The sequence below is a fragment of the Squalius cephalus genome (genome assembly GCF_949319135.1).
Source record: "Squalius cephalus genome assembly, chromosome: 3".
In the NCBI taxonomy this organism is placed as follows: Eukaryota; Metazoa; Chordata; class Actinopteri; order Cypriniformes; family Leuciscidae; genus Squalius; species Squalius cephalus.
The window spans coordinates 18,733,572-18,748,853 of record NC_137124.1 but is presented as its reverse complement, the minus strand read 5'-3'; the positions used below and the strand labels follow the sequence as shown (position 1 = coordinate 18,748,853).

The 15,282-nt window shown below is 36.3% G+C and overlaps 1 protein-coding gene across 17 annotated transcripts in view; it reads right to left on the bottom strand.

Annotated features, from left to right (window-relative positions):
• plekha7b (pleckstrin homology domain containing, family A member 7b) overlaps positions 1–15,282 on the bottom strand; it is a 94,306-nt gene that overhangs the window by 63,242 nt on the left and 15,782 nt on the right. Inside the window, exon 1 of one of the 17 annotated variants that reach the window (XM_079866143.1) lies at positions 7,112–7,255. The exons of 15 other annotated variants lie outside the window; for them this stretch is intronic. In XM_079866143.1, the coding sequence (XP_079722269.1) occupies positions 7,112–7,182 (71 nt within the window). In that variant the 5' untranslated portion in view covers positions 7,183–7,255. Of the gene's footprint in view, positions 1–7,111; positions 7,256–15,282 lie in introns of those variants that run through there. One more of the 17 variants, XM_079866155.1, reaches the window with a different exon arrangement.

Genomic DNA, 15,282 nt, shown 5'->3' with positions numbered 1-15,282 from the left:
CACTCTGCAGTTGAGGCTTCGACAGACGATGGCTTCAGTTCAGCCAAACACTTAGCTGCATTTATCACTGATGGTTCTCCTCCAAATGTAAGCAACCTTGTCACAACGTTAGGCTCCATGTGCATAAAACAGATTTACAGCAGGCAGAATACATCAGTGGCATTAGAGCCAGTGTTCTGCCATGCCAGAAAAAAGAAAAAAAAAAAACGTACCAATAGTAACAACCGTTGAGTATTTTATTCAAAAAGGTTTTAATTCAGATGATCCAAAAATTGACCATTTAGACTGTGTGACCTCTTATTTGTGGCTTTTAAAACAAGTTACTACTTCCTACTAACCAAGGCAACGGGTCATTAGACTTTCTAGTAGTAGCAACAATGCCTTAAACAACCAATTATCAAGTGGAAAAAGGGGGGAAACCCTTGGTTTGATTTCCTGCATCTAGGGAAAGCTGTGCTAAACAAACCCTTAATAAAATGCTTATATGTTGCATGTAACAAAAGGACATTGTTCTTGTATTATTGCACATGTCACGATCCATTAGACACTGATACCATTAGACAGAATCCCCAATGTGGAAGGAGAGGACGTTTTTTTTTAAATGCAAATATTCCAGTCTCAAAGAACAAGCAATGACTCTATAGCTGTACATTGTTTTATCTACAGGATGCCACACTGACTGCTGTACCTGAACAGCTGTTTTCTGGCAAGCATTTTCTTCTTTATTATTTAAAGAATTATTTAAATACATTATTTATTTTATTTTTTTATATGAAAAAAAAAAAAAAAAGAACTCCCGGGTGTAATAATGACTGACAAAAGGAATTGATGTATGTGTAATGGTGCACTATAAAGTTTGCTTTACATCATGGTGAAGACTTTCCATTGATCTCAATGTTTTATAATAGCAATAACTGAGTGACATTTCAAATTCTCGATCCTATCCCTAAACTTAGCTCACAGAAACCTTTCTGCATTTTCATTAAGACATTATTCAGAATGTTTATTAAACCTGGGGACAGTTGACTGGTCCAGGCAAAATCTGACCCACACACATATTCAAACACTAACCAATGACCACATATGTTTACATCTGGATTATCCATTTCATCTCTGGTCTAAATGGGGGATGGGGGGCGGTGACCATAATCCCAACAGAAATCATAAGCCATTCCAACTTTCAGAATCTTAATAAAGTCTAGAAAAAGCATTGTTATATTGTTGATACTAAACATTTTCCTTCAGCAATATCCTCTACACATAAAGGCCAACACAATCCATTATGCATAAGGAGATGTAGCTCACTCCAAAGCCCCGGACTCTCTGCACTGTAATATAAATAATCACTGGGTTCAAATAGAACTGCCACTAACAAGTCAATTAAAAAAAAATCAATACACTGCCAACTCAGGCTTAAGTCAAAGAAGCCATAGGACTCTTAAGGTATATTACAGTCTAATTGTAGTTACAGAATTTGGATTCTTCTTCTCCTTTCAGCATACGGCATCATGAGTTCACCTACATTCACCGCAGAGCAGTAGTCTGGCATCTCCTGCTGTGTAGGGCCAGGGGTGAGTTGTACAACAGACACGGGCTCTTTTTAACAGGCCTTAAAGGACAGAGGCACAGATAGTAGGATATAGCTGTCAGACACATTATTCATTACAGTGAGAGTGCCAGAGGTTTCTCTGTGAACCCTACAGTACATCTCAACTACAAAAAATAAAGAAAAGAAAGGAGAAAGAGCCCACCCATGGAGGCTGGCCCTTTCTCTTAAATTCTAAAAGTTGAAATGTGAATTGCTGTGCCACTAGATACAAAATGCAGAATTGCATAAATACTGAGAAGTGAATTTCCATAATTACCCGTCCACCATTGGTCACACAAACACAGTCCTGCCCTAAACTAATGCAATTGGTTCAGCCAACAGTACAAAATGCTTAAACAAATGGAGAAATGCTGATAGCAGAGTCACAGTGTTTAAATGTTAGGAAAACATATTTTAATACTGAAATAAAATGCTATAAATATGCAATTGTTTTTCTAATTAAAATCAGAATCTTGATATGGCTTAGTGTGACTATCAATATTGTTGTTATTTTGTATTGTATACATTTTGTATTTTACCATTAAATAGTATTAGTTCAACACTAATATTTCATTTTTTGTTTAATATTTTTATTATGAATAATAATGTTACTATTATCATAATCTTATAATTGTTTGTGTAAATTGTGCATTCTGGAGAAAATCGCAATCACGTTTTTTTTATTTAAAAAAATTTTATATATATATATATATATATATATATATATATATATATATATATATATATATATATATATATATATATATATATATATATATATATATATATATATATATATATATATATATATATATAAACCAAATATTTATATTTTATAAATTTATAAATACATTTAAAATATCTAAATGTATCACATTTTTCCCAAATCGTGCATCCTTACTACCAATGTGAATAAAACTGTTTTCACTTTAGTCATAAACAGGCAACTCTGGTTTCACTTCACAATAAAACTACACCTAGTATATAATGCGTAACCAACTGTAGAAACAGTCATGCAGCATTACTGAAAAACAATGATGACCATGTGTCCGACACCACAACTAAGAGATGGTTCGAGAACATTGTGGTATTTCTGGGCTGTTTTCCATAAAGATTTAAATGAAGATATTATGAATAATCAGTCACTTTTTTCCATCACAACAGTACAAAAGAGAGATAAAGAGTGAGAGAGACAAAAAAGGTGGGGAAACCAGTGCTAATGGGCTCTATAAGCAATGAAACTTGCACAATCCTATTTGGTTCCAGCAGTCGGCCTTCGTCCTTCTGTCACCTCACGGTCAATATGCTCACACAGACACAACACACTGAGTGCCATTCGCACCAATCCAGTTATAGGACTGCTAGTCTGGTTTTAAAGCATATATATGCATTAGCCTTGTGAACACCCTGCCCGTACATACAATACGCTGCCTAAAAAAAGCACTGATCAGATAAGGACAGGGACACTGTAGAAAGGTCAGCGAGTCGAATGTTTGGGCTGAGCAGGGTCTGATGGCTAGTTACAACAAGCACTGATGAGTACATAACAGTCTCTGATAACAGAATCATGCAAATGTCTACTGTGGCATTTAAAATATATATATCATTTGTAAAAAAAACAAATGCACACACATAAATCACACCACTGAATCGGATACACCAAAATCTGGTCAGGACGATAAATATTTGGTCATTCTGCGATGGCTGATAACTGTGCCCACTAAACAGATTAGAATATCTTCCAAAAGCTATTAACAGCTGATCCATACTTTCTTGTCATAAAACTTTCAGTAAATATCAAGAGCATTTACATTAAGCAATCTTTTACACAAAATATCAACTACAAAAATTGAATTATGACGTATTATCCTATACATAAGCATATATATATTTTTATATATATATATATATATATATATATATATATATATATATATATATATATATATATATATATATATATATATATATATATATATATATAAAATACTTATTACAAATATTACTAGTTTACAACAAAATCTCTCTCCCTCTCTTTATTCTGTTTAGACTGCAGTGGGGAAGACATGTTCTCCTTCCCAGAGGAACCTAAAGCACGCACTGTTAACTCAACCTGTGCTCCATTAGTCAAGAGAGCAAATAGAATTCAGGTGTATGGAGAAGATAATAACTACAGGGTAAGCCAGCGTGACATTAAGAGATTATTACTTTAACAAGAAGCTGTAAACGTACGGAGGGGCAGACGTGGTGAACTGGCATGAATGTGTGACAAACCCCTGAAACAGAGAAAATTCATTGTATACACAGTATACACAGTATATAACAGTATTGTCACAGTGAGGCTCTGTGAAAAGGACTCTTATTTTGTCACTAGACTGTGAACATACTTGCATACATACACTTCTCCTTGTAACATCATAACACACAGGCTGAATCCAAAAATCACCCCCTAAACCCTCAATCACTATTCCCTACGTTATTCACTTGAAGAAGTGAATGAAAACAAGTGAGCGAATTCAGACAGCCGTTGAGCGTACATCGGCTGTAGACTTGTTATTGCGGTGCAATGTGGGATTGAATGAGTGCATGCAACGTCCACAATGGTTTCGGACACCACTACAAATGAATGTCCCCTCAAATAATGCCCTATTTGAGGGTTTAGGGGGGTGATTTCAGATTCAGCCACATTATCTGTTAAGTGCAAATTTGAACACCATGCAGTTAACACAGATATGTTTGTGTCACTGATCATGTGTATTGTTTATTGTTGTTCCTGTCTCCATTATGCCATTTGTTACTCAGTTTAACCTTTAAAGTGTTGTATGTATTTAGAAGTAAAACAAGCCCAGTAATCATGTTAAATGTTTGTTTCCATAGCAAATTACATATTATAAATAGTTATGCGTACTTGAACGCTTTCCCCATCCCAAACAGACACAGAAAATGCTACACCATTTTAAAGATTTCATTCCCGCCAATAGAAGGCACAGTTCTTTGTTCTCATGAGGGGGAGATTTGTGATCTGTTTGTTAAACATTAATAATTGAGTATTTTTTATTCCAAATGTTTATAGATTTTTGTATTATGATATCAGGTTACATCTTTGTTAAATCACATTTCTTTGTCTTTCTTAAATTTCTTTATTACTTTTAATTTCTAAATGGTTTAGTCCAAGTAGGAGGGGCTCTGCCTTTTTAAGATGGCCTCTCAGTTGTTTGAAGTTTTGGAGTATAGTTGCTGCTGTGTTCTGGGTCAATTTATTGGCATTGTTCAAAAGTTATATACAAATGAACTTTTGGCTGTTTATTTATTTATTGCATATACTTTTGGACTTCCACTGTAAATACCATTTGCACACCATTGGGAAACCTTAATTTTTGCACTTCTTGGAATAAACACTCTGAACCCTTGAGTTCATCATCACGACATTTTACACCTCCATCTGCCAGTACATTCAGAGCAGTGGTGCTGCTACTGTTCAAAACATTTTTGGGTTTGCCTTTTTTGTTGCAGTTGGCACACCCCTGTCTCTGTTACAACTGTGCTAGCTAATATAGTGGTTGGCTTTTATGTTACAACTGTGCTTGCTAATATAGCCTAGTGGTTGGCTTTTATGTCCAAAGCATATAAAAAGTCTAATGAGGATAATAGCACTTAATCACACAATTTCCAAGTAGTTTACTGCGAGTAATGCACTATGAAGTAAAGCAAAATACTAGATGGCACTGACTGCATAAAGCCAAAGCAACTGATGCATGCGTGTAATGATACTAGGACAGTCGACTATTGAGAATTTCAAAACGGAATGGCATGTCATCTCCAGCTACATACTACTCAGGGCCTTTGTTCACAAACAATTCCCTCCCAGGACCTAAGCAAAGACAGAGTGGTATTTTGGACAATTTCCTGGAACTCCAGATTCCAGTGTTAAATCACTTGAAACAAACAAATGAGGTTTCATGATTCTATTGTAGGAATGTCAGATCCAGGTTTCTCGGTCTCAACCAAAGAACCCATAACTGATTTACTGAACATCCCCCAATAAAAATAGTCTCTGCAGCTCCTTCCAAGGTCCACATTAAGACCCAGTGGCTGTAGCATAGATGATGGCTGGAAGATGACATGCAGTCTAAGCCAGAGCTGTCACAGGATTTCACTGTGGAGGTAACAGGAAGGGCAGCCAGAGGGGGGAATGATAAATAGATGGATGGATACTGTTTTTTCATAATCCCCTCTGACACCAAGACCATTTCAGCATCAAAACATTGAGCAGGTCCCATAATGACAGAGTAGACAGGTTAAAACTGTAAAAGTAAATCAATGTACTGTACTAAGATATTGTGCAGATTTAAAACAATGTCAATATGAGACATAATAATACACAACAACTTTGGGAATTACAACCCATTGTTAATTTAAGTATAATTAACATCTACTATTAATATTAAGAAAATAACCGGTTCATGGCTAAACATTGAACATATTATATTGATTTACAATAGAATTAACATATACTATTAGATTACTATTAGAACTAATAGATTAGTTAATTAAAATCATCATCCTCTTAAAAGCTATAACAAGTTTTATAATGCATAACTGCCGTCCAATTATTCATGAGATGGTAAAACATTAGACAACAGGTTTTTTATAAAAAAATATTCATAGTAAAGTTAAATACTTTCTATCATATCAAAATATGAAAAAAATGAATGAAAATTCGACTATAAGGCGATTAAAATATTGTGCTCAGCCAATGCTGTGAGTTTAGGAGTAGGGCAATCAGTTTGGTCAGCCAATGGTAGTAGAGTGTTCAGGAAACCTTATTGAAAACATTAACTATTTCTGCAATCCCAACTGACAATATTAGTTATTGAGGTAGCTTTAAAGTAAAAATTGCAGTTTAGATGTTTGCAACATTAAATAAAAGGCCTATGCTTTTAAGACGATAATTCAGAAATCTGTTTCTGTCCTGTGTGTGTGTGTGTGTGTGTGTGTGTGTGTGTGTGTGTGTGTGTGTGTGTGTGTGTGTGTGTGTGTGTGTGTGTGTGTGTGTGTGTGTGTGAGAGTGTGAGTGTGAGTGTGAGATCATATGAGAGATGTGTGTGAAAAGCTCCCAAACAAGAAACCAGCTCAGCTCGAATCTAGATCTGCCTGCATATCCCATGAGTATTTCTAAACTAGAAGCCTAAACAGATCAGACACAGATCGTTCTGCAAATGACCCTTGAATATTTCACTTGAGGATAACAGATTTCAAAGCAGATAAAAGCAGGGAGCACACAGCTACAGCAAGCATTAATAAACACAGGCTGCATTCTTAAAAGAAATCCTTGAGTCAACATCAGCAGTGAATCAAAAGCTTAACAGTATCAAACAAGATCCATCCTAACACGTTCCTCTATGACGGGACAGTCGTCAACTTGTACATATAAATGCATCATGCATAAGTCAGTATAACTGATACAGGTCTAGATCTGCAGATCTGTGTTTCTGAAGCAGGAGAAACAGAGCAGATACACACCTGTGCGGCACACTGCAGTAGGGCTGCCCAGATTGAGAGATGTGCTCAGAATAACTCGCCCGGTTCCACATGCTTGCCGCAGATTTGCTAGCTTACGGGAAACACTCCTCTGAGCGGAGCACAGCTGCCGTTACTGCTGCAGACAAGCACTGCCCAGCTCACGAGTTTCATTTAAACGGCCTTCCCGCTCCCGGGATCTCCCACTCACCGAGAGACACGGGGGGGGATGGGGATGGTGCACAAACAGCTAGCATGCACATCCAAATACACAAACACAAGACCGTTTCACCTCTGCTGCACCTTGTACCCTTTCACATTTGTCACGGTCAAATGACGCAAGGGTCTCTACTTATTACGCATTTGTGAAATGGAAACGACTTCAGCAGATTGGGATGATAGAGATGCAAGAGGAGGAAAAAGAGAAGAGGGAAAGGATAGAGAGGTGGGAGGCAGGAAGGGAAAGAAATTAAATGAGATGGTGATAAAAGGGATGAGACGCAAGATTAAAGTAGGCAGGGAGAAAGGTTGAGTCAAAGAGAAAAGAACTGATTAAAATGGACAGAAGGAGAGAACAAGAAAAAGTCAATTTAAAAGAACAAAAATGCACGTTTTAAAGCCTCAAAGAAGGGAACTGGCACGGCTCCAACTGGCGAGACTGATTATAGGCTGTGCAAATGGGCGCTATCAGCTAATGAAAGAGCGGCTGCAGGTGAAGGATGAGTCTTGAGCCTTGAGGTAATCCAGAGGGGAGACTGGGAACAGCCCTCCGTTACTCATGCTCGTCACAATCCCCCAATGAAACCCCTTCAACCCCAGTTCCTGTTCTGTTCCCACAGCCCAGATGTAAAATGAGATTCACTAAGAATACCGTATGGGGTCTGGCCTTCAATTACAGTGGGGTCCAAATGTCATGGAAAACATCACTGGAAATCTGGGATTCAGTATTATAATTTAAACCTGGAAATAAAGTTTCTGGGTTTTAAAACATTGAAGCATTATTATGCCAAAATGACTAGGAAATCTTGATTCTGCACTATTTCAAGGTCACTAAATCAAATATGCAATTAGAGATCAACCAATATTGCTTTTAGACTTTTAGTTCTGGCATTTTTAACACCAAACCTAAAGGCATAAGGATATGTTCACAACCTGATTGGTCGGCTTCTATGACATTTATTTCGAGACTGAACATCCAAAACAATGCTGTGTGCTGGGCTAAATGCACTCATTGTATGTCTATGTGTGTAGCCTACATATGATGGAATTTTGACCAGCTGAGAACTCGTGAAGAGCTTGTGTGAAGAGGAAGAAATGTGTAAAGGAGTCAAAACAGCAGCAGGAATCCCTGTCACACAAACAAACAAAATGATGGGCTGTGATGGGCAACATTGTGACTATGACAAGAAAAAAACAGGTATGCTTGAGCATTCTGTCCTTTTTAGGGTCGCATCTTGTGACATCATGTCCCGATTTTAGTTTGCTTACATGTCTTTAGTCAGTGTTGCGCACCAGAGTTCATTTGGAAGCGGACCGAGACCAATCTTTTCAGCGTTCTCGGTCCTCTTGTTTGGTGCGCACCAGGGTTCGGATGGCAGTGTTCACACTAATTCAAATGAACCGCAGTAACAGAGCAATTGCACCAGGGTTCCTTTTAATCAAACCAAACATGCCAAGTGTGAACACACCCTTATTGTTGACACAAATTCATTGTAACTCAGTTTTATTTTGATAATTTAGTAATAATAAAAAATTAAAAAACATTCAATTTGAAAAACAGAAGCATTTTCACAAGTGATCTTAGACTTTTGGACCCCACAATATGTCATTTTGAATGCAAGGCAGGTTGCACTAAGGCAAAGGGCAGAAGAGGGGGGAAAAAAATGAGAGGAGGAGCTCATCTGGTTGAATTATGAAGGATGCTCAATCATGCACATGCATTTGGCACTCACCTGAGTGAGTAATTAAAATCAAACATCACATATACAGCTCACTAAACCAATTACGGTCTCACAGCCCAAGGGGACCTTCAGCCATTAGCAAGGTGGCAGCCTCCTCCGTATCCGTGCTGAAAGCCACTAATGTATAGGTAATTAAACAGCAAATGAGAGGTTGTGAAGCAATTCTTCCCACATATATGCGACATAAAAACACATTCTTCAAATTACATAGGCCTACAGTTCCTTGTAATAACATCACTGTTAAAAAAAAAAATGTTTTAAGCTTTCCTGAAATTAAAAGGGATTCATTTTCTCCTTCTCAATATTATAAAATACACTTAAGTTGAATAGCAACTCTGTAAATATGATTGAGTCCAAAAGATGGAGCACAAGTAGCAATTATTTTGCTTTGCAGTTTTTTTCTTCAAATCAACAAATTGTCCCTGGTACTTCAATGGAAGTGTAATGCTTTAGTCCATATGATGATGATGATGATGATGATGATGATGATGATGATGATGATGATGATGATGATAAAGATTCAAAAGGTTCCAAAACAAAGGTATTTATTATATAAAACAAAGTGTGTAGCACACGACAATACCGGACAATGAACTGCAAACACAGAGGAACTTAAATATACAAAGATAAAGAGCTAAATGATGAACAGGTGTACAGAATGATTTGAATGAGTGTCCATTGAAATTAATAACTGGCGGGAAAAATGGAGCAAAGGAACACAGGAAACAGCAAACTGAAGAGAAACAAACTAAAAGTCCATGAAAATGAAACCAAGGCTGCATCCGAAATCTCATACTTCCCTAATATATAGTAGACGAAAAACAGTATGTGACAAAAGTAGTATGGCCAAATTCACAGTACTCATAAAAGAGTAGACAAAAAGTACCCAGATGAACATGACCGTTTATTCAAAGGAGTTCACATGATCAATCTGAAAAATTATAAATGATTTAAACGTTGCATTACATTATGTGTAATTCTACTATAAAATAATGTCAAATTTATGTTTTTTTGTTGATAGTCATTCTTACATATTTACTTCCGATTACGGACCTAGAAATAGTTCATAATATTTCTCTGACTTTTGTTTATCAAAATACTAAAACTTTCTGCTTTCAGGTTTAAATTAGACTTTAACATTTTCAATGTGGTCTCAGACTCGCAATGTATTTTTCATGGTTATCATTAAATCAGCCTTTAGTTGCCCTCCACTGACATCTGATGTCTGGAAAAGCAAGACAGTTGCAGATCTATACTCTTGGATGCCATGATGAAATCCCAGAAACCTCCATTGATAATACTGCAAAAGCTGCCTGTTCTTCCCATTATCATCTGAAAGCAAACCTTTAACCATTCAAACTAACCATACAAGATGTCACTTAGGGTGCTTTCACATTAGCACTTTTGGTGTGCACCCGAGTTCAGTTCATTTGGAGGACGTTTTCCGAACTCAGGTGTCTGCAAAGAACATTTGCAGTACATTCGCGGCAGATAAGCGGTTATGTGCTGATGCTTTAAAAACAAAACTAAAGGTTCAAAACCAAAACTTAATAGTGAGGTGAGCAACGCTATGCATTTTGCCACCTTCTTTGTCGTTGGGACCATGCAACAGGGGTAAACAGCTGCTGCTTTGATGACGCAAGCGTAAAGTGGAACGGATACAGTGACATCATTTTAAATAATTTTTTTGGTTGGGGGGGGGGGGGGGGTTGCAATCGAACTTCAAATTAATTTTACTGAATCGTCCTCATTCTCACATCATACGGTGTTAAAATATAATCATTATGAAGTGAAATTTCGTATCATATCCCACAAACTTGGTGTTAGAAATAGTTGAATTTGAATTTAGTTTCTTTACATTGTAACTGTGCAATATCTTAATTTTACTTTATTAGAAATATATGAAGCTGGAACATTTGTAAAATTAAATATATTACAGTGTGTCCATCAATCTCATGTTATAAGAGAAACTTTAAAAGGTGCCAAATAAGTTCAGACATCATATTCACATCCAGAATCACCCTACCAAATCTAAATTTCACAATAAGAACACTATATTTGCCAACAGTACACAGTTCTTCTTTAACTCAGCATTTTACATTCTTGCAATCCACATTAAGTGTGAAATAAATAGATAATGGCTCCATTTAGAAACTGTGTGATATATTAACCATTGCCATAGACTTAATGGATTTTACAGCATCCCTTCGAAATTATAGTCATAACCATAACTTAAACATGTTTATTGGCTATCTAGTTAAGCTGTGGTAATATTGAGCTATAATAATAAAATATGACTTCCATCATGACTGCTTTAGATCATCATCAAAAAAAAAAAAAAAAAAAGGAACTTAGTCATTTGGTAATTAATGATCATTTGTTAAATACAATCTGCTGAGTCTACATCTTCCTGTAGATAAATCTCTTCAAGGGAATAACAGAAAAAATAACAGAGTTGTATGGTACTCACCACTTATTTGGCCTTGAAGACCTAAGGACACTCCGGAAAAGACTAAACTTTTCGGTTTCTCTTATGTATGTGCCTCAAGAAGAATTCAGGATATCTGAAGATAGATTTTATCCACAAATCATTATTCTCTTTTCCTTGAGGTATCTTCTGGCACGTGCTCTTAACACCCAACAAGACTAATATTTCTGAGCCTCACAGTTATCTAAACTCACTGGAATCTTACTGAAGGTATGTGTCTCGTGTGCCAAAAATATCCCGGTGCTAATTGCTCATATGACCTCTGTTTGCTCTGGTTCCTTCCTTCTGTAGAGGGTGTGGAGTGCGGAGTTGGATGGGTGAAATTAGTGCTGGATCAGCCTGAACTGAGCCGCCCCCATTCAGCCAGAGTCAGGCTGTCAGCACCTTCTCCATCTCCCCTGTGAGCTTCTACAGGATGAGGGGGGACAGAAAAGAGGTCTCATCCCTAAATTGAGCAGAGAAAGAAGGGTCTGACCAATCGCCCCCATCCTCAGTGGTCTCAGGTTACACCTGCTGCAACGGGCCGCCTCAAATCAGCAGTAACTGATGAGCTTGCGGTCCACATGAAACCAGAACCTTCCTGTCCTGTGCATCTGCCTTCAGGTTTACAGAGCTGATCAAATGGTGCAGAATAGAGATATGCAAGATTCTGAATTAAAAAGTACTCGTGACTGCTGCAAGTCATGATATGGAAATCTGATCAAAAACACAGTAAACGGTGATACTGTGAAATATTTTTAGCACCCCTTACTCTTGTCTTGTGTCTCACATAAGAAGACTTACTGAATCAACCTGACAAAATATATTTTCTTAGTCACTATTACTATTGTTCACACTTCGGCATGTAATTCTTCCCACAAAATTTGTGCTACAGATAGTAATGATAGTAACATAACATAACATAACATGATTCATATAATATCATTTAATTCATATATATACATATATAACATAAAACATAACATAATATAATATATGTCAGCACCCATTACTTTAGTCTTGTGTCTCACAAAATATAATATAATTCATAAATGATATATATAGTCTGGTTAAAGCCACAAGCTTTTATTTCTTATGAAGGAAGACCTTTGACTTTCATTGTGTACTTTATAACAGTGTTTTTTATATTCATTATTCTTCACTGCCTGCCAGATTACTCCCCTTATTCTCCCTACCAAACCAGAAAAGGAGATACAATATTGTACAATTGATCGCATTTCTTTCAGTGCTTAAATTATCCTTATTTAGATGGCAAAATGTGATTGAAGTAATTATAATGCATAATATAATTGCGATTAGACTGAATAACCACAATCAGACAACTAATAATCACGACAGGCTTATGCTCAAGAAACATTTCTAATTGTCACAGCTGTAAACTGGTTGTACTGTTTAATATTTTTGTGGATAATGTGAAAAAAAGTATTTATAAAAAGCATTTGGACTTTAAATGCATCACTACAAGGCCAGAGGTCAAAGCCAGGACAGACATGACGACATGAGCCTTGATGGCCTGCTATCAGTCATGTAAACACTATAGCATGGGCAGTGATGCGAAAGAAAAAAAAAGTAATCTTGGACTCTATCAGGGAAGAGGGAAAGACTTTAACCTAGGCTAACTCTATGATGAATTCAATAAACTTGATATAAATTATAAATGAGCAATAGGGAAAAATCTCCACAAGCTGTCCATTTAAATCCTGAATGAGATTTGCTCCATTGAAAGAAAACTAATCCCCCACCTCTCTGGTGCTGTCCACGTGTGACCTATGAAAGTCAAAGATTCAACAGCATTCCCTGGTGGTTGTCTTGAGCACAGCAGAGTGTTACTACATTCTCACGCTGCTCAGGCCAAGCAGAGGATCATTGACTCTGACAGAAATAACTTCATCCTCTCACCGTAGATATTTCATTCAGACTTTAATGTGGGCAAGGTGGGAAACTGCCGTAACTAGTGCTCGGGGCTATTTGTCCTATGATCAGTCCTGGCAGAGTGAGTTAAGAATGTATGTGTGTGTTATAGCTGGTGGACCTGAGGGACATACATTTCATGGCTATAATTAGGCAAATAAATTGCAGCAATCAATGTCACCATTACAGCTTGTTGTAGTATGGAGAGCAGTCAGACTTGATAATGTATGGATAGATTTAGTATGCAAAGACAGTATGTTACAGTTAAATGTGTTACTCAACGAGCACAAAAAAGCGCAAGGAGAAAAAAAAGTACCAATAAAGTCGAATATTGACTATTATTTATATACTATTTATAAACTTATTTATACCTCTTTGTGGCTTATAAAAAAATATATCCTGAATCGATAAATTCATACTATTATATTTAAAAGATATATAATCTATTTAGGCTAAATCTATTTAAATAAATGTTATTTATTTGAAAATTCGGTCACACTTTGGATTAGGGTCCAATTGACTCACTATTAACTACGACTTTTGCCTCAAACTCCTAATTACGGTTTATTATAGTTAGGAAGGTAGTTGTTAAATTTAGGTACTTGGGTGGATTAAGGGATGTAGAATATGCAGAATAAGGCATTAATATGTGCTTTATAAGTACTAATAAACAGAGAAAATCCTAGTAATATGCATGCTAATAAGCAACTAGTTAATAGTGAGAATTGGACCCTAAACTAAAGTGTTAAAATTTCTATTCATCACGGTTTCCACAAATATATTAAGCAGCACAACTGTTTTCAACATTGTTAATAAGAAATGTTTCTTGAGCACGAAATCAGCATATTAGAATGATTTCTGTAGAATTATGTGAAACTGAAGACTAGTATTGGCTCCAGAAATCAAACATATAGATTTACCATCACAGTAATAAATTACATTTAAAAATATATTAAAATAGAAAACAATTATTTAATGTTTTTTATATTTTACTATTAATTATTTTTTAGTAATAATACTTCACAATATTATTTTTTTAATAACCGCCTTTGTGAGTATAAGAGAATTCTTTTAAAAACATTTTAGAAAAAATCTTACAGACCCCAAACTAAATAGAGTAGACTTACTGAATCAACCTGACAAAATATATTTTCTTAGTCACCATTACTATTGTTCACACTTCGGCATGTAATTTTTCCCACAAAATTTGTGCTACAGATATGAATGATAGTTCAAATAACGCAGCCCGATGAGGCGTGCTATCATACTTAATAATATCACCTTATGGACAATAAAACAGGCAAAGAAATGAGAGAGACATGAGTAAAATAGACTAGAACTAGAGCCTAGATCAGTGTCTCCCCTAAGTGTAGGCTGGAGCCAATACCGCATTACAGTAGTCCCCTGAAAAACATTTTTTAAGAGACTTTAACATTACATTGTATACATTTGTTGCAACCACCTAAAAATAGACTTGAAACCACATAGAAATATGTTAAAAACAACAGAACATCTTGACAACTGCACAGCAACACCCTACTCTGGTAGCCTGTGAGTTTGAACATGCAAGTACTACTCAAATTTTCTTCAGAAAATGTACAAATCTAGCTCTGGTCACCTTTGTTTCCATGACTAAGATGAGACAATGACACCAACGTCATTAAATGATAACTATGACTATATCAGGTGGGATGACGGCCCACTTCCTTGCCAAGACAGAGTTGCTTGTGGTCCCGGCCAACCCAACACTACACCACAACTTCTCCATTCAGCTAGGTTCGTCATCCATAAGTCCATCAAGGTCAGCCAGGAAC